Genomic DNA, 23,934 nt, shown 5'->3' on the forward strand with positions numbered 1-23,934 from the left:
TTTGGGTCAGCTCTTTTTGGCCTAGTTGTGTCCCCTCCCAGCATCTTGCCCATTCCCAGTCCCTTGATAGGAGGCAGGGAGAGAATGTTACAGAGACAGCACCAATGCCAGTGCTGCTCAGCAGGAGACAAAACACTGGTGTGTTATCAACATCTTTCCAGCTACCAATGCAAAGCATAGCACTGTGAGGGCTGCTAAGGGAAAATGAACTCTACCTCAGCCAGACCCAATACAGCACAATACAGCAAGAGTAAATGTGGAGTCCTGAAAAGATTCAAATTAACATCAGCAGTGGATTAGCCATTAAAATTGACATGTTTAGACATGAAGTGGCTTAGCAACACAAAGCAGGAGCACAGATAGGATGTGACTGATTTTACTGCTCTGAAAAGGATTTGTTTCCAAGCCTGGGACATGCTGACACAGTTTAATGGGAAATTAAAAAAAAAACCAAACAAAAACCATCCTTTAAGCCTAGCACTGTATATTGCTTGGAAAAGAGGAGTTACAGTCTGAGTGACATTTCTAATGGCACAGCAGCCTAATTTACCATCCCTGTTTTGATGAAATTGAAGCCCAGACAGAATGCTGCTGTTTTCTTTAAAAATGGCATATTCACAACCTGGCAATTCAGCATTATTTTTTTTCCACCCAGGACCAACATGAGCAATTACAAGTAATTTTCCCCATCAATTAAGTAAATAGGAAGTTTTGTAGTGTTCCTAGCTAAGAGTTGTAAGGACCTGATAGTAAAAATAGTGCCCCAAAAAGTGCTTCATCCTTTTCATTATCTCTTTGACCACCTGAATACTAAGAGCAGCCTGCCTTGAGGTCCATAAAAAGGAAGGAAAAACCTGTGCAAAACTAGGGAGAAGGCAGTGAATGACAGAAACCCTGGCTTTTGCCTTCCTCCCCCTCCTCTCCACTCTGCCTTCCAAGCTTTTTCACAGCTGTGAAAAGAACCTAAAGCTGAGCCCACCAAGCCTTGGATGCCTCCAGCATGTGGAAAACAGTAACCTACTGTGACACACACATGATTTGTGGAAACCTTCCTCTGCTCCTGCATCCTCTGGTGTGAGCAGCAAGAGTGGACCAAAGTCAGCTGCAGGGACTACATGCTGCACCTACTTTTCAGGTGACTGCATTCCAGCTAAGCTGCTGACCTTCAAGACTGGAAAAGCATATAAGCTACTCCAAGAAGCAGAGAAGGAAAAAAAAGGGCAAAAACTGCTTTGCTTCCCACTCCCCTCAGTGAAGAGGTAGCAAGTGTGGTTGGTAAACTATCCAAAGCTGGTAATCTTAGTTTTTTTCCAACTTTTCTCTACTTTCCCCTTTCTCTCTGCCTCTTTTACAGTTAATAAAGTGAAAATATAATTTTTTTTTGTATCAACATATAGCTTTTTTTCAGTTTTAATTATGTTTTGGGGAATATTCGAACGTGAAGTTCTTTCTGCAATTCACAGAGATGAATGTTCCTCCATAATTAAGTGTATTGTAACATTTAATCATGGGGCATGAATCCCTTAAATCTAGAGTGCTGATTCCAAAAAAATCAATAAATTGCTATTTTTTTATTATTTATCATTTTGTTTTAGAGAAACAAAGTAAAATACTCTTATGACTTTTGGGGGTTTTTTTGGTAAGTTAAGTGCTTCTGCCTCTGCTCTTCATCCCTCCCTAGGAACCAATGTCAAACCTTACCCCTTACCCTTGCGAGACAGTGAAGGAATCACCCCAGTTATAGGAGATTTGAAAGAAAGAGAAATAATGATTGCAACACATTCTCCTTACAATCCTCCTGACAATCCACAAGCCAAATAGCAATTGGAGACTGACAGTGGACCATGGATGTCCTAACTCAAATTTGGGGCCTCTCACTGCAGCAATCACAAATATTGCTGAGCTGATAGATACTATACAAGAACAGGCTCATAAAATTATGGTCCTTATTGATGTCAAGGATATGGTTTTTTTGATAGGCCAGAAGGAAGAGGATTAGGAGCATTTTGCTTTCATGTGGGAGGGCCAGCAATACATTTTCATGCACTTCACACAGCGATTTAAACACTCACCCACTTTAGCACATCATGCACTGGCACAAGAATTGCCACTCCTTCCTCCTGCACTGGGAGTAAAAGTATACCAATACATTGATGACATTTAGATAGCAGAAGACGAAATTTCACCTGTATAATCAACACAGACATTATTAAACATTTAGAGTCCCTGGACTTATATATTCCTCCTGAAAAAGTACAAACCCCTGCTCAAAAAGTAAAATTCCTGGGAATCTGGGTGAAAGGAGAAATGGTCTGTATTCCCCCTGACAACCCTCACCAAGCTAGACCAAATTAAAATGCCAGAGACTAGAAAGACTTGCAGCATGCTTTAGGCCTGCTGATTTTTTGGAGGAAGCACATTCCTGATTTTTCAATAATTGCAAGGCCCTTATATGATCTGCTATGGAAAAAGGCAAAGTGGGATTGGACCCCTCCCTCCATGACAAGGCCCTATAATTCCTAATTTTTGAAGCCAACACATACCAATCACTAGGCCCTATACACCCTACTGATCCAGTACAAATGGACTGGGGATTTGCAAGCTCTGGACTGTACTACCCTTATGGCAGAAAGGACCTAATAATCTTACCAGGCCCATAAGATTTTATTACTGCAGTTTTAAAGATGCAGGAAAACAATACTCTACCTGGGTAAAAGGCTTATTCGTGGTTAATACTGCTTTTCAGGAAGCCAAGGAAACTATCCACCAACAATCACTAATTTTAAGAGGACCTTTCAAAGTCATCGAGCCAGTTTCTGCAGGAACACCATCCCCATATGGGGTAGCTGAACAAGCCTCTGTTAAAAAATGGTACACTCAAACTGAACATTGAACAACCACTTCAAGTCTTCAGGGGGGAATTAAATGCTTCAATCAGTGAATAAAAGACTGGTTGCAGTCAGGAGATTGTTAATGGCTAATAGTTTTGAAGCAAATTACCAATTACCTTCTACCTAAAAACTAAGATACAGGTCTCCATTTACAATAAAGTTGGGACTAAGGGATTTAATGGCCTTACACTTTAACAACTTTCAACTAAGGATTACAGAAAGCCCATCACTCATCTTAAGGGGTTGTCATGAGCATTTTTGTAGTGCTAAATATTAGGTTGATAAGTTATGTGAAACAAATCCAAAGCAACATTTGAGTTGAGCAAAATTTACATCAAATTTCTGCTGGTTGAAATTTTGTCTTACTAGTTAATAAATTGGTAATTGTATAATGCTTTGACCAAAATTAATTGACACACTTAGATATTATAACAGATTCTCTTCCTCTATTTTATATGTGATTCCCACCTTTTGAGATTACACTTTTTACACATGGCCTTACGTTATTCTTGTATGCAGAGAAACTGCCCAGCAATAGCAACATCTACAAGCAAAAATCAAAAATGCACATCAATGCAGCACAATAAAAATGTTGGTTCTTGCTTGTATTTAGATAGGTTCCTAAACAGATATTATTCTGTTCCTTACATTCTCCCCAAAAAGATTGAGGTGGCGCAAACAGAAATACCAAAATTTTGGCAATGTAGATCTATGAATAGAAAGAGTGTACATTCAAAGTCAGTTTCTACTTCATGATATTGGCTTTTGGTCCTACACGAGAGAGATTGTAGTGTCCATCTTTGGAGATTTTCGCAACTAAATTGGACACAGCCCTTTACAACCTGCCTCAGTGGCCTATATATGAACATGCAAACACCAGAACCAAGATCCAGCCTTTGTGAAGCTGTGACTATAGCCCAGGATCCACACTAAGGGAGCTGCCCAGTGATGCCTAGCAGGTTTGTGAAAGATAAGGAAAAAAGTTAGTGGTAATGAAGTGATATCACATGAAGTTAAAAATTCACAAAAATTTCACAGTAAATATAAGTTAGTTTTAAAACCATGACAGTAGGGTTCCAGAGTAATGGAGCAATGAGGAGTTCCCAGGAAATACCCAAAACATAAGAAGTGAATACTCAAGAGAGTCCTTCTATGCTTCACTCACTGTGGATTTTAACATTCAGATTTTAATTCTGACTTTAATCCTTTCCTTAAAAAAAAAAAAAAAAAGAACTCTTCAAATAACAAAGCACCAAACTTTTTTTTCCATAGCTAAGCAACCCAATGATTACAGCTAAGATGCAGTTCAAGAATGGACTAAAGAGAAAAAAATATTAAATTTTCAAGTGTTGATAGTTGCAATGACTTATTGATAACAAGTTTAACAGCATCATAAGCCTATGATAGTAAAACTTGCTAAGAGGAATGGACTTTCTTCTATGCTGGGAGCAAGGGTTAATCTCAAAAATCATGAATACAGAAGAAAGCTGAGTGCACTGCAAAGCTGGTCTCCCTTCATTTTATGACTGTGTTATAGTCAAGTAACACAGACTATTTGTGGAAAAATTTCCCTGTGTTGTACACTAGATGTCAGGGTTGGACTGAGTGGATGAGCTCATCCATTTCATCATGCATTTCTATACATCAGGCTGGATGCCATCAACACAACTAAGTGGTAAGTTTGGGAATTATTTTTGTGAAACATCTGGTATTCACTAGAAGCCGTCTGCACAAACATCCTCTCTCCTCCACTTGGCAGTATTTTATTTCTGCCAAAAGCCTCAGGCTTTGGAAGAGGGAAAAAACATTCAGAGATATCTTTCCAATACCAGTGAGTGTCTGGCAGCATTCTTCATTTTCTCCAGCTCCAGGAAAAAAACAAATCAAACAATGCTTCTGAAGCACTTGGGTGAACAGCCACTTTCTAGAGATGACTCTATTAAACAGCAGTTCAGCACAGCATGGATTTAGCTGGAGGAAAGTGAAAGCAAAGGAACCTGAGCAGAACTCCATTAAATTTTAGAAGTCACAGGCACTCCCCATGACTCAACAAGCTGAGTGGTACAGCTGACACTCCTGGAGGACAGAGGGACCTGGAGAAGCTTCAGAAGTGGACTTATGTGAACCTCATGATGTTCAACAAGACCAAGTGCAAGGTGCTGCACCTGGGTCAAGCAACCCCTGGTATCAATACAAGCTGGGCAATGAACAGACCACATGCAGCCCTGCTGAGAAGGAATACGGGGTGCTGGTGGATGAGAGGCTGGATATGAAGCCCAGAAAGCCATCCACGTCTGAGGGCTCCATCACAATCTGTGTGGCCAGCAGGTGGAAAGAGGTGATTCTACCCTTCTCTTCTGCTCTGGTAAAATTCCACCTGCAGTGCTGAGTCCATCTCTGGGGTCCCCAACACAGGAAGAACATGGATCTGTTAGAGCATGTCCAGAGGATGGCCAGGAAGATGTTTAGAGGGCTTGAGAACCTCTCCTAAGAAGACAGGCTGAGAGAGGTGTGGTTGCTTGTCCTGGAGAAGAGAAAGGTCCAAGACGATGTTTTAGCACCTTCCAGTACCTAAAGTAGAGCTACAAGAAAGCTGGAGAGAGACTTTCTACAAAGGCATGTTGTGATAGGACAAGGGACAGAGAGAGTTGGTTCAGGTTGGATATTAGGAATAAATTCTTTCCTTTAAATGGTGAGGCACTGGAACAGCTTGTCCAGAGAGGCTGCAGATGCTCCATCCCTGAAAGTGTTCAAGGTCAGCCTGGATGGGGCCTTCCCCATGTGGAAGATGTCCCTACTCATGTAAGAGGAGTTGGAATGAGATTATATTTAAGGTCCCTTTCAACCCAAACCATTCTCAGAGTCTGTGATGACACCTCACATACATCAATTCATTACCCTGTGCCTTGACTACATAGCAGTACATTGAAGATGACAGCTTATCTCTGCCTCATGGCAAAGAAGAGCGTGTGGACCAGGAGAGCAAAGACAAAAATCTCCCCCTCTGTAAGACACTAGTGATAGAAGAACGATAACACAAATAAACTATTGATAATAATGAAAGAAAAAAAAAAGAGGTTTCTCTTTCAATCACTACAAGTGACCTAGTGCTGTCCACTTGCTGTCCACAGGCAGAACTCTGTTAGGTAAAGTGTCCTATGGGGAAGAAATGACACAGACAGAAAATGTGTTTGGAAAGAGAATGTAATTTTGCACATATACATATATATATATGGATACAATATATGCAGTATACAGCCTATTTGAGTAAAACATTTTAGGGTACTCTACAAGCAAAATACAGTTCTTAGAAAATTCCTAGAGATAAATCACATTTCATAAGCAGAGGGCTTTAAAGTGCATTCCTTTTAGCACTGTGTTTAGGCAGTGACCCAGCCCTGCTACTGGAGTCACAAGTTTTGGTAGTGGTGAAGGTCAACATCACAAACATAAAGCACAGAGTACAAAGGATGAAAATAACTGAAACATGGTGACATCAGAGTACTTGGGCAGTGAAGATGTCTAGCAAAATATTGTAAAAAGGTGTGAGATCTTGAGGGGAGGGCACCTGGAATTGCACTGGTCCTCTCTTAGTGGAGTGAAGAGCATCTGTAGCACTGCGAAAATACCTTGGCATTTTTCATGTGACAACCAGCCTTGATTTTAACGTGACTGTCATGCACCAGTGGTACCAGCTGGGGCACTTTTAATGTTGAACACACTTACAAACTTGTAGCATATAACCATGCTAATTAACAGTGAGCAAATTTTTAGAAATAGAAATAATAGAATTGGTAGGGATACTTCTAACAGGAATACTTAAATTGTTCAGACAGGTTTCTGTACAAGAAATTTTGCTTAACAAACCTTGACACTTCTTGGAGAAGCTAACAATGGTTTTCTCCATTTTTCCAAGGCCCTGATCAAAAGAATATCACAGCTATTGAATTGTCATGGATTAAAAGAGGATTGCAACATATGATCTTATGATGGGTAAATAGCTAGTTAACAACGGGGAGAAAAATAAAAATGCATTAATAAACTAAAACGTGTGATGAATGGGTCAAGATTCATAGTAGAGAAGGATTGTTGCTTCTGTTATTCAATGTGCTTCTCCAGACGATGTGATTTGGAAAAGTTGTTGGCGGAAGAAGAAAGCAAGTGGGGAATAGAAATGAAGAAAAAGTGAAGAAGTTGAAAAGAAGAAGCAGCAGCAGCTTACTTCAGTGTAGTTGGCAAATCCACCAATTCAGTGGTGGTTAGTGCAGAAAGACATATAGAGAGAGGCAACACTAACGCCACAAATCCACGTGTGTACTTGGGCTAAATATTAATTAGCATTTTAAAATTAGCATTTAAACTACTGTTCAGTCCTCAAGGAGGTTCAAAAACAAAAGTCCAACTTTAAAATATATTCAGAAAAGCATAGAAGGTAAAACAGAAAGTGTAATTACATTATTCTAAATATTTCTGGTATATCTGAAACTTGACCAGTATGCACTGCTTGGTCTCTCCTTTCAAAACGAGATTAAAACCAAGAAGGATATAGAGAAGAGCAAAAAGTAAAATGAAAAGTAGAGTAGGTTTGCCCGTGAGAAAAGTAAAAAAAGGACTGCAAAGGGACAGTTGAGGTCGTATGTATATCACCAAGGGCTTGGGGAAAGAGGACAGAGAGCTATTTGCCACTGTTTCTCAAAGTGCAAAATCTGGGGCAAGAGGAGCTTTTTCACAAGGGACATGTTCAACTGTGAAACTCAGGCCCATGGGACACTGTGTACTGAAAGAATGCATGGAATCAAATTCAACTAAATTAATGCCATAAAAGACAATCAGTGTTATTTAACATTAAACAGAATTTGAGCAAAGAACAATTTTAATGTTGTGTAGTTAGTGAAGTGAGAGGACTCTGTACTACAGCCTCCTACCTGCATCCTCCTGAATACCTTTCACACTGTGACAGGAGGACATTTATTCCCAGTACTGTTAGGCAAGAAAAATTTTCCCATGCTGTCTGAAATAGCAGTTGTTTTAACGGTGGTAGGCAGAAGGTCACATTGAGAACACCATAAGGAAACCAACAATCTAGGAAAGCATTGACTTAATTTGACAGGAAATAAGTCACATACAATTACTTTGTGTATGTAATTCTTTCAAGGTAACAGACCAACATTTTAGTACTAAGGGAGCATATGCTACAATTATAAGGCTACTGAAGTAATTCCTAACAAAAAGTCCATTCTACTGTATAGTTAAATCGTACACTTGGCTTTAGTTAGAATTGCAGCTGCTGTCAAAAATGTAGTGTGGCTTGTGCAGTGATTCCACAATGTTCTCTGCCATTCCAGAAGAAGCCTCTTTATCTCTTCTGCTATTTCCTATTCCAACTCTGGGAAATATGCTGGATTTTCTTCATTCTTTCTCTCTCGTCAAACACCTTACCTCTCACTGGACATTCCTCCACTCTCTTGTGTAAGGAGGGGAAATAATCTCCTGGGTTGTGAGTACGCCTCCTGAGGTGATGCAGTTGAGGTTTGATGGCTGGTGGTGACAAAGGAAGAACATTGATGGTTAATGTGCCTAGCTTTCACTCACTGGTGTAGAAGAAATGGATTCCTCAGAAACTGTATTCATCCCACTCAGCACAGCCTGTCTGTGCAAAGGAGAGTTTCTCAGCCTGAGAGACAGGATTCTTTTGGGTTAGTAGGTAGTTACAGACAGTTAGGAAAAAGTGCACAGAAAAAAAGGTTTAAAAATATAAACCATAAATATAGATGTAAAACTTTAAAATGAAACACAGGCATCTCCAAAAATTGAAAGTAGGGCAATTAAGCACTACAGAATACTGGATGTTGAAATCATGCCCTTATTCGACATCTCAGCAGACTACATCAACACAGGTAGGAAAGAACCTTCTCATGGTTAGAAAATAACAATTTAGACAAGTAGATGAATCTGCCAAAACTATGAAGCTTGATGAGGATGAAGATTGAACTATGAAGAAAAATGAAGAAGCAACTTTATACTTACCTATCTACATATATACAGCGAAACACTTCATTGTGTTCAAAATATTGTTGGTCAAGGTAATTGTATGGCAATAAATCTGAATTGAGATAATGTTTCCCAGAATTCAGTAATAGCTGGATCTGAGGCATTTTGTCTGATTTTCCAATAAACTACAAGCCATTGTGAAAGTTGGAAGTGGTCTATATAAGAATCTGACCATTCTCAACTTCTCCATTTATTTGAACCTACATCTTGCTTTCTTACCTTTTTACATAGATAGACTAAAAAATTAAATATGACCAAAATGTTTTCATCTTATGCTTAGTTATTATTTACAAAAAAGCCATTTGAATAATTAGTAGATAAGGATTTTAAAAGAAAAGTCATTGTTCTTAGCAGGAATCCTAAGCAAAAAAAGATTCCACTGTGCTAACTGTGCTAGCTAACATCACTGATTCAAATGCTACAACAGTCACACTCCCATTTTGCTAAACTCCTTGAGTGATTAATCATACCCTAAAATGTCTTGGGAAACAAAAAGTTTGGATTTTCTAAACTTTAGAAAAGTGCATCCAGATTTCTACATACTCATAATCCTTTCTGTTCTCAAGTAGATTAGTTTCATATTCATTAAAAGGTTGAAAAATAACCAGAAGAATTACTGTTCTTTGAGACACATTCACTTTTCATATTAATTCCATTTTCTGTACTCAGCATGGATTCGGCCAAACTGTTATTGGATTTTCCATTGCTCAGTGGGGGCAAATGTTTATTGTTACAAGTAATTTCATTGGAGATTTTGCCAGAAGAGATGACTTTGGTAATAGATTTAAGGGGGTTTATCCAGAACAGTGACAGTACCGTTTATCATCTTCATAGAGAAGTAGATAAAGGGGATTCATGACATTTAGCTTCTTAAGACTTTAGTGCATCAAACTGATGAGCAGAAGACTCTGCCAGGACTCTGGAATTCTGTTCCCAGATTTCTCACTGATTTCTTGAGTTAACTGGATTATGACTTTCACTCCAGTTTCTCTGCATGTAAAACGGAAATAAAAAATGACAATACTTACCTCACAGGGTTTTTATAAGGGGTTTCAAAAAGCTATGATTCTCAGGACCTTCACATATGGAGTGATGCAAGTGGGTTTTCTTTTTCTTTTATTTTAATTTTATTTTAATTTAGGGGAAACAGTTATTTTTTAAGATCATGTCTATCACCAAGGCAATAAAAGCAGAGAAAACATATTTAGTAGCACAGTGTTGGTAGTGCCAGTGTAGACTAGAATAGTTACACAAGTAGCATCACAAGTAGATGTTAGTCCAGACAGTAACTCAGCGAGGAGGGTGAGGGCATTAGCCACTCTGTTTGCTCTGACTGCTGGGATGTGCAACCCCCCATCTTATAGATGAAATCTCAGATTTGGCCAGGGTAGAGTGCACACAATATTTCCTCTCAACCCTTCTTCGGTACAACTCTTTCTTTAATTTTTGGAGAGATGCCAATGGATCTAAACACCTGGCCCAATGTCATGCCTTGATTTGCATACCAGATGAAAGAATGAATGTAAGAGCTGATGCTTAATAGACAACTGCACATAAAAAACGAGCCTAGTCTGCTGGTAAAAATCCTCTTTCTCCCTTCTGCAGCCTTTGTCAAAAAAAGAGGTTTTCTGCTGTAGTTATCAGAAAGATCTGCTGAAGAGAGGAACTGGAGAATCAAGACTGTGTTTCATTAGAGTGATTCAAGAAATGGTCTAAACTAGGAGAGCCTCAGTCTCCTAAGAGTGTTAAGAAAATCTGTGGTTATACAAAATCCACTTTCATCCAGTGAGACACCTCAATGAAAGTTCAAAGATAGCTATTTCTTGGTCAATCACTATGACACTAGAGAGCTTTCCTCTGTCATCCCCAGGAGCAGGAGCTGTAGGAAATGGGATGCAGAGATGCTGCCAGGGTTCCAAGTGCTTCGCATCACCCACTAGTGGTCTGCCAGGCATGGGAAGAATTCTTCCCCCTCAAGGGCCTGTGGCCCCTGAGATAGCTCCAGTCTGAGGGAGAAGAGGGTTTGGACATCTCCTGGGAGGTTTGACCAACCTGTGGGATGATGTGGAAGTGGATTTTTTTCACATGCTCAGGAAATGGTCAATCTCTAATGCTGGGATCGTGAAGCAATTTTCCCCCTGGGCAGATTTGCACTCATTCCTGGAAGGTTTTGCCTTCCTCTGCAGTATCAAACCTGACCACTGGTCAGGCTCCTCCAGTCCTTTTTGGCCAGGTTGCTGCCTGCTGCTCATGCACCATGAACGTAGTCAGTTGTGCCCCACATCCATTCTTTTATCTTCTTCCTTTGTGTGATTGTTACTGAAACTAATTATTCACGTTCTCTTCATGAAACAGGGTTTGATTGGCCTGTATTCCTTCTGCTGCTTTCTGTGGCTCTGTTAGACTGACAGACTGCAATGGATGTTTTTTCAAACTAAACTGAGATGCATTACTGAGCTCCTGCATACATGGGCATTGTGCTAACACTTGTGAGCACAGGCTGTGAAATGGTTTCAGAAAAATAATAATAAATAAGCCCAAAAATAAAATTCTGATTCCAGTTTGTGCCAAGCGTCCTTGAAAGCATTTTTGGTACTGAAAAACCCATGGCATTTCAGGCAAATGAAATTGTTTTTCACCATTTAAGCTGTATTGCACAGGGAATAGAAATAGAAAGAAATAGAAATAGAAGTAGAAATAAACATAAATAAAAATTAGAAATAAGAAATAGAAATAAGAAATAGAAATAGAAATAGAAATAGAAATAGAAATAGAAATAGAAATAGAAATAGAAATAGAAATAGAAATAGAAATAGAAATAGAAATAGAAATAGAAATAGAAATAGAAATAGAAATAGAAATAGAAATAGAACAGAGTATGTTACTCCTAGAATTCTGTATGGCAAGCTTAGATCCAGGACTGAAGGCTCCATCCTGGAGAACATTTCTCTGCAGTGCAGGTCCCAGGCCCACTCAAGACACGGAGACAGAGATGGGCACACGTACATCAGAGCTCAGACAGGGACAGGAAGTCCCAGGCTGAGCTGGGATCAGCCCTAGATCCTTTGCAGAAGATGGTGGGGGTCTTGGGTAAGGCTGATCACAGGCACTGAGGCTTATGTGCACTTCCATGAACCTTGACAGAAGTAGACCTCCAAATGTTTCCAAGCCACAGAAATGAAAACATGGTCACTCAGTGATAGCAATTAATAATAACCTGGGTACATCAATACCCCTACTGTGCTTTCTCATCACACATAGTCCAGGTGCCTTGGAGAAATTTCTTTGCACTCAGAAAAAGAAATTCTAGGAGGCAGCAGGTGTGCCCATGGTCTCTGGGCTCTCCACGGTGCTGTGATATGCTGTTGAGTTGCCAATAGACTCTGGTTTCACCAGTGGTCAAGTCAAGGTAGGAACAGTGTCAGGGCTCTCTCCTGTACGCAGCTACCTCACCTCATAAAACTTCAGCTGTGTGACCTCTTGGGTGATTCCTCCTCTCTTATACTTAAAATTGACAAAGGTACAGATTAAAATACAGCAGTGAGGCAGGCTGACCAACTTGCTGGCAAAGAGATGGATGGGATCATACACATATAACATGCCTTTTTTGGTCACCCTCACTCCTTTAGAAGTGATATTAAACAAAATGTGATAAAGCTTCCCCTTTTAATTCAAGATGCTGAGTGCAATTTACACAAAAACCAGCAAGACAATACCATTTACTCAATTAGAAAATTGTGTGTGTGTGTGTGTGTGTGTGTGTGTTTTAAAAGCAGACTGTTTCTTAACGACATGCTAGTGATTGCTTCCAGCAAAACTAATCCTCCCAAAACAAGATATATACAGAGCATAGAGAAACAACACAATAATGGCTGTAAATAAAATATGTCATCAGCACTGGACTATATGCAAGGAAAACATTGCACTATTATCTACTCCCCAGCACAAACTGTAATTAATTACACAGAAAGGGCTGACTTGCAAACCATACCAGGGCAAACAGATTGCTGTATAAGCCACAGAAACAGGGTATGGGTAGGAAGTTACTAGTGTTAAAATAGCCAAGTCAGAAAAACCTCTACTCTGTCCCTGATCCAACTGGTGCCAAAACATACACTGAAGTAGTAGGTCTCTAACAAAGAGAGAGATAAAACACAGGCTAGTCGTTTCTGGAAGTGCCAGACAGAAGGCACCTTCCTATAATTTAATGTGATATTCTCACAGTGAGTGTTGCTATTGGAAGCAAGGAATGACTGGTAACAAATCCACAGCGTCTTTTTGCCAAAAAAGAAACACTATTAGGTTGATTGCTCCCCTCTTTTGAAGGTGGATCCTCCCTACTGCTATTTTTCTAATCAAAACAGTTAACAGATCCCTATGTAGGGAGATATATTTAAAGGGGATTAAATGTTATCGTTCCCAAACAAATGAAGAAACTGGGCACACAATAAGAATTTGAGCAAGGTCATTTAGCAAGTCATAATGAAGGGACTGTACTTGGTGGCTTGTGGGAGACTGGAAAGACTGATGTCTCAAGACATTTTGGGGCACCTGTATGTGGAGAAAGGGGCAGGTTGAGCCTTGCCCTGGCAAGGCAATGCACTATCCTGTACACCCTACCCCCTGGAGCCTGTATCCCAGCCTGGAAGGACCTGCCAATCCCTCGAGGCAATGCTTCTCACCCACCTCTGGAGCCTCTAATCAAAGTCCTGAGTGGCCAAATTACCAGAAGTCTCAGCTGGGGGAATGGGCCCAGGAATGCCTAGGGGTATTTAAGGCCAAACACAAGCCAACCACGTCTTCACCCTACCACATCTTGGAATTTTCAGCTCAACACAGCTGGAACTCAGAATCTGGTAGCTATGTGTGTGCTTTTCTATCTCTTTTCTATATTCTCTCTTTCTCTTTCTTCTAATTCTTTCTTCTTGGAATTTTCAGGTAACTTAAAATAGAACGAGCTTAGAATTTCCTAAGTTGAAAGGCCAAGTTAATGCTTTGAGAAGTGTTTTATGCTGACTGAATGTTGTACTAAACCTCTTGCCAAATTCCTCTGATTTTCCAAAGTTGCCAGTAAAGTCTTTTTTGTTATTTTGACCTCTTGAGAATATCTTGTCAGTATTTCTCCTGTGCATCTGACTCAGAGTTCATGAACAACCCTAAACCCTGTTCAAAACTTCATTGAGCAAGTTGTTTGGGGCCTTACAGCTTTATGCCAAAACCTTCTCTTCAGCACTTATACTCCTGACCTGCTTATTATAATGGCTCAGAAGAAGTACTGCACATAAGGGATGTGCAATTTGCTGTTTTCAGGTTCTCAGTAATGGATCAATGGGTTAAAGCTGGGATAGAGTTGGAGAAATTAATGAAAAGTCCTGTGTAAGCATTGCTTATTAAAATAAACAAAAGACCAATGCAAATATGCTAACAGGTATAAAAATGAGTTCATTTTAATATTAGATCTGTTTACATTACATGAGAATTATAGATATAGTGAGACATGAATGTTTCATTCCTCATTTTTTCCTTAAAACAATGTTTTTCCTCAAAAAGCAAGACCTCTCCAAGATCTCTCCAAAGAGCAAGATCTCTAAATACCACCAGCAAGAAAATCCTGGTGTGATCCAAAGAAGTAGCTCTTTAGAAGAATGCTCTGCCTGAGTGGGCAGCTTTACCTTTCCCTATTTGCAAAAATTTTCAGTGGTGGATGGAGAAGGGGGATCAAGCTGCTTTTGGTGTTGAAGAATGCTGAGACTAGCCTGACTCAACAACCCCGAGTTTAAACATTCAAACAATTTCCTGACAGTAACTGGCACCAGTGAGGACAGACAAAATTCCCAATAAAGTAACTTTGGATAAACCAACAAGTTATAGTACTGAGAACTTGTCTAAAGCTGCTGAGCTAAAGGCTGCTGAGCTGTGGTGTGCTGTTCTTGGTGTAGATACTCTCACAGATTGTGATTTCAGTCAAAAGAAAAGTAGAAAGGTGAGATTTACCTCAGGGTCCTCAAATAAGCCACTTGAATTATCTACCTTAGTTTCCCTATCTTTAGAAATTACATTGGTAATGACACTAACTTCTCCCAGGGGGCAAGTGGTAAGAAATAACAGCTGTCCAAGCAACATTCCCACTATGCTTAGAAAAAATGCTTGATTATTACTAAGAGATTTTCAGCTCTCTGGGGAGCCAGATGCTGAAAAGTAAACAGCAAGCACCATGCCTGTATCAGATGTAAAACACATGAAAAAAAAAAATTAACCCTTCTACATCTTGAATTCAAATGCAGGTGAAATCTCATTGTTTATATTTGGTAATAGGAAGAACACACACAAATTCAGTTACAGAAAAACTGGAAACGTTGAAAAGTGTTTTAGAGACCACAAGCCTCTTCATTCAAATCAAGAACTAACAATAAATACATATTGTTAAAAATTAGCTTCAGAACAATTGAGAGTATTTGCCATTACTTGGTGCCATTCATTTTGGTTTTCCATTTTTCTCCTTATGAGTCTTAAGAAGCCAAATAGGATTTTACTCTATTTTTTACTCATTACTCTCCCCACTCAGTCCCAGGAGCAAACTTGTGCCGAGTTCTGTTTTCAGCCTGCATTTTAACTTGTTTTCTATTTCCTGAATATAAAACATAGCATAACAACCTGCCTTTTTTCTTCCTTGAACAATGTTAGAGAACAGGGGTCCTTTGTTCCTCTTAAGTCAGCTCAGGAAAGACTGAGCTGTTTCAGTTCTGCTTATATAAACATACTCTAAAGTTTATTATCAGCCTCATACATGGAATTTGCTGCAAAATGCCAGCTGAGAAAAGGTTATTTTATAAGACTAAGATCCTTGAATTTTATTAATTTCCCCTTATTGCTCCTACCAAGAGGTTTACTGTTTCTCAGCTTTACTTAAAACTTGTCACTGGAGGGTTAACCATAAGAGCAGTGAAATCTACTGTCACAGATAAGCAACTGTGCCTACCCTTCCTCCCTGCTGATGGTAAACTAGGGCATGAGTTTGAAATGTATCATCAGAACAAAGAGAGATAGTCTCTCATTTATAAAATTCATGTTGGTGCAAAGAGCTCCTACCACAACAAAAGAAGGTGGCCCCACCCTGATACACCACCTTTACACAGAACGTCCTGTGTGTCTTTGTTGTTTAGTCTTTGTCCCCAGATGCTGCCCTGGGACTAGCTGAGCTAAAAGAGTGGTCAAGCCCTAAGTATTACTATGCACTAAGCTTATGTGCAAATGCAATGACTTTTGTCTCTCAAGTAAGAATAGGGAGGAGAAAAGGGTAGTGAAATATTACTGTGAGAATCTGACCAAAACCAGACCTGGTAAAAATCTAACAAGAACACTACAAGAACAACAGTAAGGATTTTTTAAAATTGCATATAAAAGTGTATAAAAATATCACCCAAGCAAGAAGAAAATAAAAATGTTTACTCTGTCATTCTACTACTAGATTTTATTACTAGAAAACCCCAATGGTCATAAGTAATTTAGTCTGATAGGTGCACTCCTACAACCACCAGCAAAGACAATGGAATTATATATATATTCCTCCTGCCACTGGATAGTATCTAAACTCAGGATGTTATAATACATATGTGCTTGGAAGAGACCAAAACAATACAGAATGCCAAGAGTGTGCTATGAAACTTGTGAGTGTGTGCTGTCTTGCACTTAAGTATAAGGGTAAATAAATTTGCTAAAACTGAGTTTCAGGTCCTCAGCCAGCTTGCTTGGAAGTATTTGTTTTATTCTACCTAGTGGTTAAGTCTGTAGAATAGGGTGAACTGATACCTCAAACAGGCATCCCTGTCCTGCTTGGCTACAGACCAAAAACCTAAGTGATTTCTATGGATCAAAAGAGATGTTTCAGCAACAGGATAGCAGTCTCATCAAGTGGAAGTGCACAGAGAGCATTTAATTTTAACAGAAAATAATGGCATTGGCAGTGGTCACCTGTGCTGCTTCTGTGCTGATCTTGCTTTTACACAATAGTCAGACATGAAAAAGGATATTTGGGATCACAAAACTTGTCTAGCCATGGGAGCAGGAGAAGCCTCATGTTAGGATGCACAACTGACACTAATCTGAGACTGAGAAGACCTGCTCATATTATGGGTAACACAAATGGGAAAATCCTCTGTCCTCACTTCAGAGGGAGATGAATTATGAAAAGTAAAAGCACAAAAGTTTTTTCCTCCTTTCTATCTGGCCAGCACTGATGTTGCATCCTTGGAGTAATTTGCACGTAGTCAGTGCCACAGGGCTCCTTTTCCTCAGCCAGCATGTTTCTGCTTTTGAATGATGAAGTTCAGACACCATGCCAGTAAAGCTCTGAGATCACCACTTGTTCGACACATTAAAGTAAAGTATCATTCTGTTTTTAATTATTAAATGAAGTGATGGATTTAAAAAGTGTAAAAGAAAAGGACTTGATAAAGCTGTCATTTTCTGAGTATAAATGGCTAACCTGTGGTATAGACCATCAAAGGATGAGTAATTTCATTATTTTGAAATTAAATGTGAGGAAAAAGGAGAAAATAAATATTTTAGACCATCTCACAAGCTCCTGGAAATATACTATTTTATTCTAGTTAAAGAAAAATAAGTACTATATTTGTCAGGTTCCATTTTTACTAATTTGAATAGGTTATTGTGCTTTGCAATTAAAAGACAGATTTGGGAGCCATTGTAGAAATTGCAAGGACTAACAGCAAATTCAGGTAGCATTTACCTTTAGCTAGGTGAGCTTATGGACCTTCTGATTACAAAGCAGCATAGCACTATCAGCTGCGTAATTTGAAATATATTTGCTTCCAGACTGAGCTTGAAAGACTTTGTAATGCAAACATTACAAATGCACATGCAAACATTTTCATAATCAAAAGATAGTTTGCAAAAAACACCACCACATTCCATTCTTCTCTAGCATAACCAACTACATTTTGGAAAGCTTCTGTCTATATTTTTTCTCAAACATGGAAAATATAAGTGACATCCCTAATCTGTTGCTCTTTGAGCCATTTAAATAATTAGCAGGACACAATGAAACACTAAGACATTGATGAGACACTGGAGCAGGTTGCCCGGAGAGGCAGTAGATGCCCCATCCCTGGAAGCATTCGAGATCAGGTTGGATGAGGCTCTGAGCAACCTGACTTAATGGAAGATGTCCCTGCACATTGCAGAATAGATGCACATTGCAGAATAGATAGGTTTGGAATAGATGGCTTTTATATATCCCCTTTCAATACAAACTATTCTAATACTATGATTCTCTGAAAATATATTGACACTTTTTTTTTCTACAGTGTGTTCAGGAATCCAAGCACTGTGTCACCATGAGTCCAAGGTCTGCTAGTTCCCTGAATACCCGTCCTAGATAAAGAACAAAACACTGATACTTCCAATGGCATCCTCTCTGTTTTAGGAGGGCAAAGTGCCTGGATTCTCCCTCTCAAACTACACCTCAGTTTCTGGGAAGCAGAAGACATGGTGCTCTTTCAGCTAGGCAGAACTTTCTGAAAGCAGCAGCAGTCTCTGTGTAGAGATGGAAGAGTGTCATCTTTATCACACAGCTTCCTGTGCTGCCTTCTGCAAAAAGCACTCTGGCACCAGAAGTCTCCTTTATGCCCACAGATGGGTGCTCCCATATAATTCTGTAAAATTTCAGCATGAAGCAAATGGTATGGACCCAATATTTGCAGAATTTCTGGCTTATTCATTGCTTATGTAGTCTTACTGAGGATGGAAAAGAAAGGCATCTGAAAATGTAATTTCTATACACCTAGGAAAAGTTAGGTAAAGATGTAAAAACAGAGATCCTTTCTCACACTATAAACATTAGCTGACGAACACCTAATCTTTTTCCAGTTTTTGACTGATTCCTTTGTGGAATAAAATAGGAGAAAGCAGCTATGCATTTTTTGATCTTTTTTTTTTTTTTTTTTTTTACACATTTGCACAGTGGCTGGTCTCTAGTTTGACTGGGAGGTGTCTAAACATACCATACTTTGGCTCATGATGCACCAGCACAAGGCTGCAGAGTGTTTCAGGAAGGTGAGGGGGCAAAGTAAGGAGGCAACCCCACAACAGATCCTTTCACCTGGCCCAGTCTCTTTGTAGGGTTTTGATTTCTAGACTTCACTTTCACTTTATATATTTTCCCAGCTAATAGATTTCACTTATTTTTAAAATTACAACAAAAATAATCTAAAAAATGCTAATAATCCACTGTAGCTTGCACAAAGAAGTCAAAAGGAAGAGACTGCTAGGTCTATCTCTGACTGTCTGTGTATTAAAAAGCATTTTGCTGTATACCCGTGTCCTGAGATAGTAACTTTCCCTGTAGCATCTCTTCTAGAACAGCAAGTCTGATTTGCAGCCCCCAAGAGATATCAAATCCACCACTCCCTTTATTAGCTCCTCCCAATAGTGAATAACCCTGATATTCAAAGACAAACATTTTCCAGCCTGATTTCACACCTTTGTGCCAGTGCATGATAAAGAAGGATTGACCAGGTAGGAAGGAAGGAAGGAAGGAAGGAAGGAAGGAAGGAAGGAAGGAAGGAAGGAAGGAAGGAAGGAAGGAAGAGAAAGAAAATACATATCAGAAACAGGTGAAGAAAAATATATAGTTTTTTCAAAAGATGTTATTTCCTAGTGTGCATAATCTAAGGCATCTTCAGCCACTGTAAGAGTTACTTAAATATTGACTAAATCACTCTGCACCTCTGACCAAGCACTCTGTTAGGGTATATTCTCCCTGACACCACAAAGAAGTCTAACTAAGCACAGACTGTCACCACTCTGGTATTAGTTCAGCATTATTGTTATTTCATATGGGTGCCTTTAAAGAACCTGCTCAGGGCTGGAATTCATATTCTACTACTCTCACTGGGGCTGACTGAAAGCTGTTGGAGAAGGGGCAAAGGGAGTAGAAAAATGACAAGAGGTAACATAGCCTGTCACAACATGGAACATGCTCAGTGTGGCTGGTGGAGCCACTGTCCTCCCAGCCCTTCACTTTCCTCAGAATTTACACCAGAGTTACTATTGAACCACAAACTCACAAATGAGAAGACTAGGTCCCCTTCTATTTCATTTAAATGGGCTGTTTCAGTGAAGTCAATTGAGAGTTCTAAAAACTTCAGTAATTATTTTTGTACTTCTTTCAGAAAACACATTATTGAAGTGCAACCTTTTCACAGCATGAACTTAATCTAAATCTCTGGCTTTGAACAAATTCAAACTGGAGTACAAAAAATACCCTAAAATATCTCTAGCCTCAATAATGAAAATCCCAGATACTCAACACTCTTAAGTAAAAATGTGTTCAGTTTAAAATTAATTTAGTCTGAGGTTACTGCTGTAATTTTTGCTAGTGTCACAGGATGCTCCTCCTTGTATATGCAGAGTTTAAGAAAGAACAGATACCAAATTTTGGTTGCAAAGTTCTGGGCCTTTGAACATGAAAAGGAAATACTAAAGATGTACCTTCCTAAGCCAGCGTTTTGCATGTTCTCTACATAGAAAAAATCCATGACAGGAGTATGATTCCTTAAAAAATACATATATGAGTAATACAGCAAGTTCTCATCCTGAACAGCAAACTGTTCAGCAAAAATAGTTGTATGTATATGTACATGTCTTGACTTCCACATAAACAGGCAAAATTGCTTACAATTAGCTGGATTCCTATTAAGATTCCAAGCCAGAAACATAAACGTGCTTGATGTTCCTTATACATTCTTATTTTGGTGTTTTTCCTGTCCTTTCCTGTCATTCTTATCCAACAATGCTTTTCCATTTCATTGGAATGTCCACTCAGTCAGTGATGAAAGATCAAACTGAGATGAAAGTAGGAATTGATCCATGTGATTCCCTGATGCCCCTCTCCTCCTAGATCTTCAGGTCAGACAAACAACTAGAGGGACATGAAAAAATGCAGGAAACAGATAATTTTCTGCAATATCAAGTTATACAGGCACATCACACAATACATTAATACATGTGCTCAGAGTCTGACAACAAAATTTCTCTCAAGAGAATATTGCTTTCATGGGTTATTCCGTCCTAACTGACAAAAGAAAACAGAACAAAATCAAGGGTTGAGGGAGTCTGACTGCTGTTTAGAAAGGAAAACATTTTTCTATCATTGTATTACCTGTGAAAAATATCAAATCACAAGAAATAGTCAAATGGCTCTACAAATTCTCTGTTCTTACTAATAAAACCTTCTGCAGGGGTAAAACTGATGTCAAATTCTATCTACTAGAAATTGAAAAAGGCTTTCAGTGAAAAGAAAGAGTAAAAGTGAATTATTATCAAGGAATTTTTGGTTTGTTTCTTTTTTTCTTATATTCTATTGCATCATCCTAGTGTTGGTTTCACAAGCTAAGGCATAGCAAAGGGCAAAACCAGCTTTTGAAGAACACTTTTTTTCTATTTGCTTGACCTGTCCAGAAAAAATGGAACCATTTGCATAATGAAATCACAATGTGACCTTTTAACAAAAAAACTTCCAGAAAAAAACAACAATAAGAAACAGACAAACATGAACAAACAAACAAAATTAACAAAAAAAACAAGGCCCCCACCCTTGAACACAGAGTTGTAAGCTATGAAGTAGCCAGTGAGAGGAGGAGTGTTTCCAAAGTTGTTTAATGCCTTTCCCAGAAACTGGTCTTTGCAGGAGTAGGAGAACAGGAATGAAGAAGGTCAGATAAAATGATGAAAGAGATTTGCAGTCTCTTTTTAAATACATTTTTACTCTTCCGTATCTGGAAAAAAAAAAGAAAAAAAAAAGAAAAAAAAAAAGAAAAGTGTCAAATGCTGCCTTTCTCCATTTTGTCCAAGGGGTAAGTAATCTGGGAAACTAAAATAAGGGTATAACTTTAGACAGCCTCATTTTCTGCAAGCAGTGAAGCTTTGCATAACTGTTGAAAGGGTACAAGGTGAGGCATGCCAAGTCAGTACCTCTTACAGGCACAACTGGAAATATCATTCTAATTGAAATCCATTATGATCAGACTAATCCAGCTAGAATTCAAACTTAGGCATCAAGAAGATCACATAACAGAGTCTAGCATGCTTAGATCAAGAGATTTTAATAGGTTTCTTTGCTGTAGGGCTCTCTGATCATCTTTGATCAACAGCTTTTCCAGTACCTTTTTGCTTATGAAGGCAAGAATGTTGTACATGTGGTGTGGAATGAAGAAAATGAAATGCTCCAAACACAAAAGAACACTACACTTTAAAAGTTCTTTTCTCCCATTGAGCTTCCAGTGAAAAACACAGCCTTCAGTATGGAGAGGTATAACAAAACAACAACAAAAACAAAATATGCAAATATGCCAAATATGTGCACTTTACAATCTGCTTAACTCCTCTGTCCAATATTTATAATCCCTTGGCCTCATAATTAGGCTATGTTTGACTAATAGTATCCTGAATGTACAAACATAACTGGTTTTTTATGTAGTCATTCTACAAGTTCATCTTCACAATCAATAGATCTCCTTGAGAAAGAAGTATAGACAAGAAAACTTTTTTGTTATTTATAGTGAAAACGGACCCTTTCTAATTAAAGAGGACAGTCTATCCAATTTCTCTCATGATCATCTCTAGAAGTCCTCTGGAAAAACTTGAAGCAGGAGCATGAATATTTTACTCTGTATTGGCCGTTCTAACCGGCTCCCTGAGTACACCTGGCACCCTGTTTAGCTGCTGTTATTCTGACAACTCTTATATCAAAGCGCATTTGAAAGAGTCTCTCAACCCAAGGAGAGATGAACTGACATGTAGGGCTGGGCATGACAGTAATAATGTCTTGGAAGACATTATTGCATCAAAACACCTTTTGGTCCCTTTCAGGAAACCAATTTTTTCTGCACTCAATAACATATTGCCTTTTTTTTTTTTTTTTTTGGTATTTGGACAAAGAAGAAAAGTGATTATCAAAACAAAGATCTTTGCTGTTGGATTGCATTGTCTGTGCTGAATGTATACAGTGGCTGCACAGATCTACCAGTGAGTTGGTATCTTCTACCACACAGATATCAGGGGAACCTTTCCTTTCAGGATGGTCCCCTGTAAATTGCTACTACAAAATCTTGCACGCTGATGCAATTCTAAGACACCATTTTAAAGAGCTGGGCTTTCAGTATTTTATTTGATTTATCTCGACTGAGTTGTCACATTTCCAGCATTATCAACAATAGGCAATACTAACAGCCATAACAACAGTTCTACATACTGCATTTCTGTGATGTTTCCCAACTAAAACATTCAGCCTGATTTACTGTCATTAACAGGATCAAAATAATCCCATAAAAGTTATAATTAGCCACATTTTAAAGAGAAAAGACTGACCCAGAAGGAAGGGCAATTATTTTGGGGAGGTGGACTAAATGACATATTTGAGCAGTAAGTATTTCTGAACTTCTTAAAGGATTTGCTGAATCGCACCAGGGATCTGAAACAGAGCTTGGAGAACCACCTAACACATGCTTCTCTTCCTATGCCATCCACACTTACAAGAACTGTAAGTAAAGGATGTAAAGGAGTGGCCTTTTTTTTTGTGATATTTTCCCCCTAAACCTGGGTATTTCTTGTCTCCCTGGATGCTAAAGTGGGCTCAGTCATAATCTGCAGCTTTTCTATCTGAAAAGGGCCATTGAAGCTATTTCTAGTGCTCAAAATAAAACGAAGATGCTGAAATCTAAGTACTCAGTTCTCAGCACTGGATGATCCTGTCTCCTATTAAAGCTATTTGAAAGCCTTTTCAAAGATAATTAAGACCACGAAGAAATAAATTCTATATAGTTATGGTATTTTCTTTCTTCTGTGGCACCAGAGATGTATGAGGCCTAAGAAGCAAAGTTCAGAAGATCAGTGAAATAAAGAAGAAATATTAATCATAAGTTAATTCATCTCTGTTATCAGTATGTCTAATGGATGAGAAATTTCAGAGTGA

General features: G+C 38.8%; 1 protein-coding gene across 5 annotated transcripts in view; it reads right to left on the minus strand.

The window, feature by feature from the left end:
• PDE1C (phosphodiesterase 1C) overlaps positions 1–23,934 on the minus strand; it is a 288,097-nt gene that overhangs the window by 60,791 nt on the left and 203,372 nt on the right. For 3 of the 5 annotated variants that reach the window (XM_088167971.1, XM_088167965.1, XM_088167982.1), the window contains one exon: positions 6,080–8,429. The exons of 1 other annotated variant lie outside the window; for it this stretch is intronic. In XM_088167971.1, the coding sequence (XP_088024097.1) occupies positions 8,260–8,429 (170 nt within the window). In that variant the 3' untranslated portion in view covers positions 6,080–8,259. Of the gene's footprint in view, positions 1–6,079; positions 8,430–21,556; positions 21,740–23,934 lie in introns of those variants that run through there. One more of the 5 variants, XR_015804815.1, reaches the window with a different exon arrangement.

The sequence above is a fragment of the Sturnus vulgaris genome, chromosome 1 (assembly GCF_052056855.1).
Source record: "Sturnus vulgaris isolate bStuVul1 chromosome 1, bStuVul1.hap1, whole genome shotgun sequence".
NCBI classification, from domain to species: Eukaryota; Metazoa; Chordata; class Aves; order Passeriformes; family Sturnidae; genus Sturnus; species Sturnus vulgaris.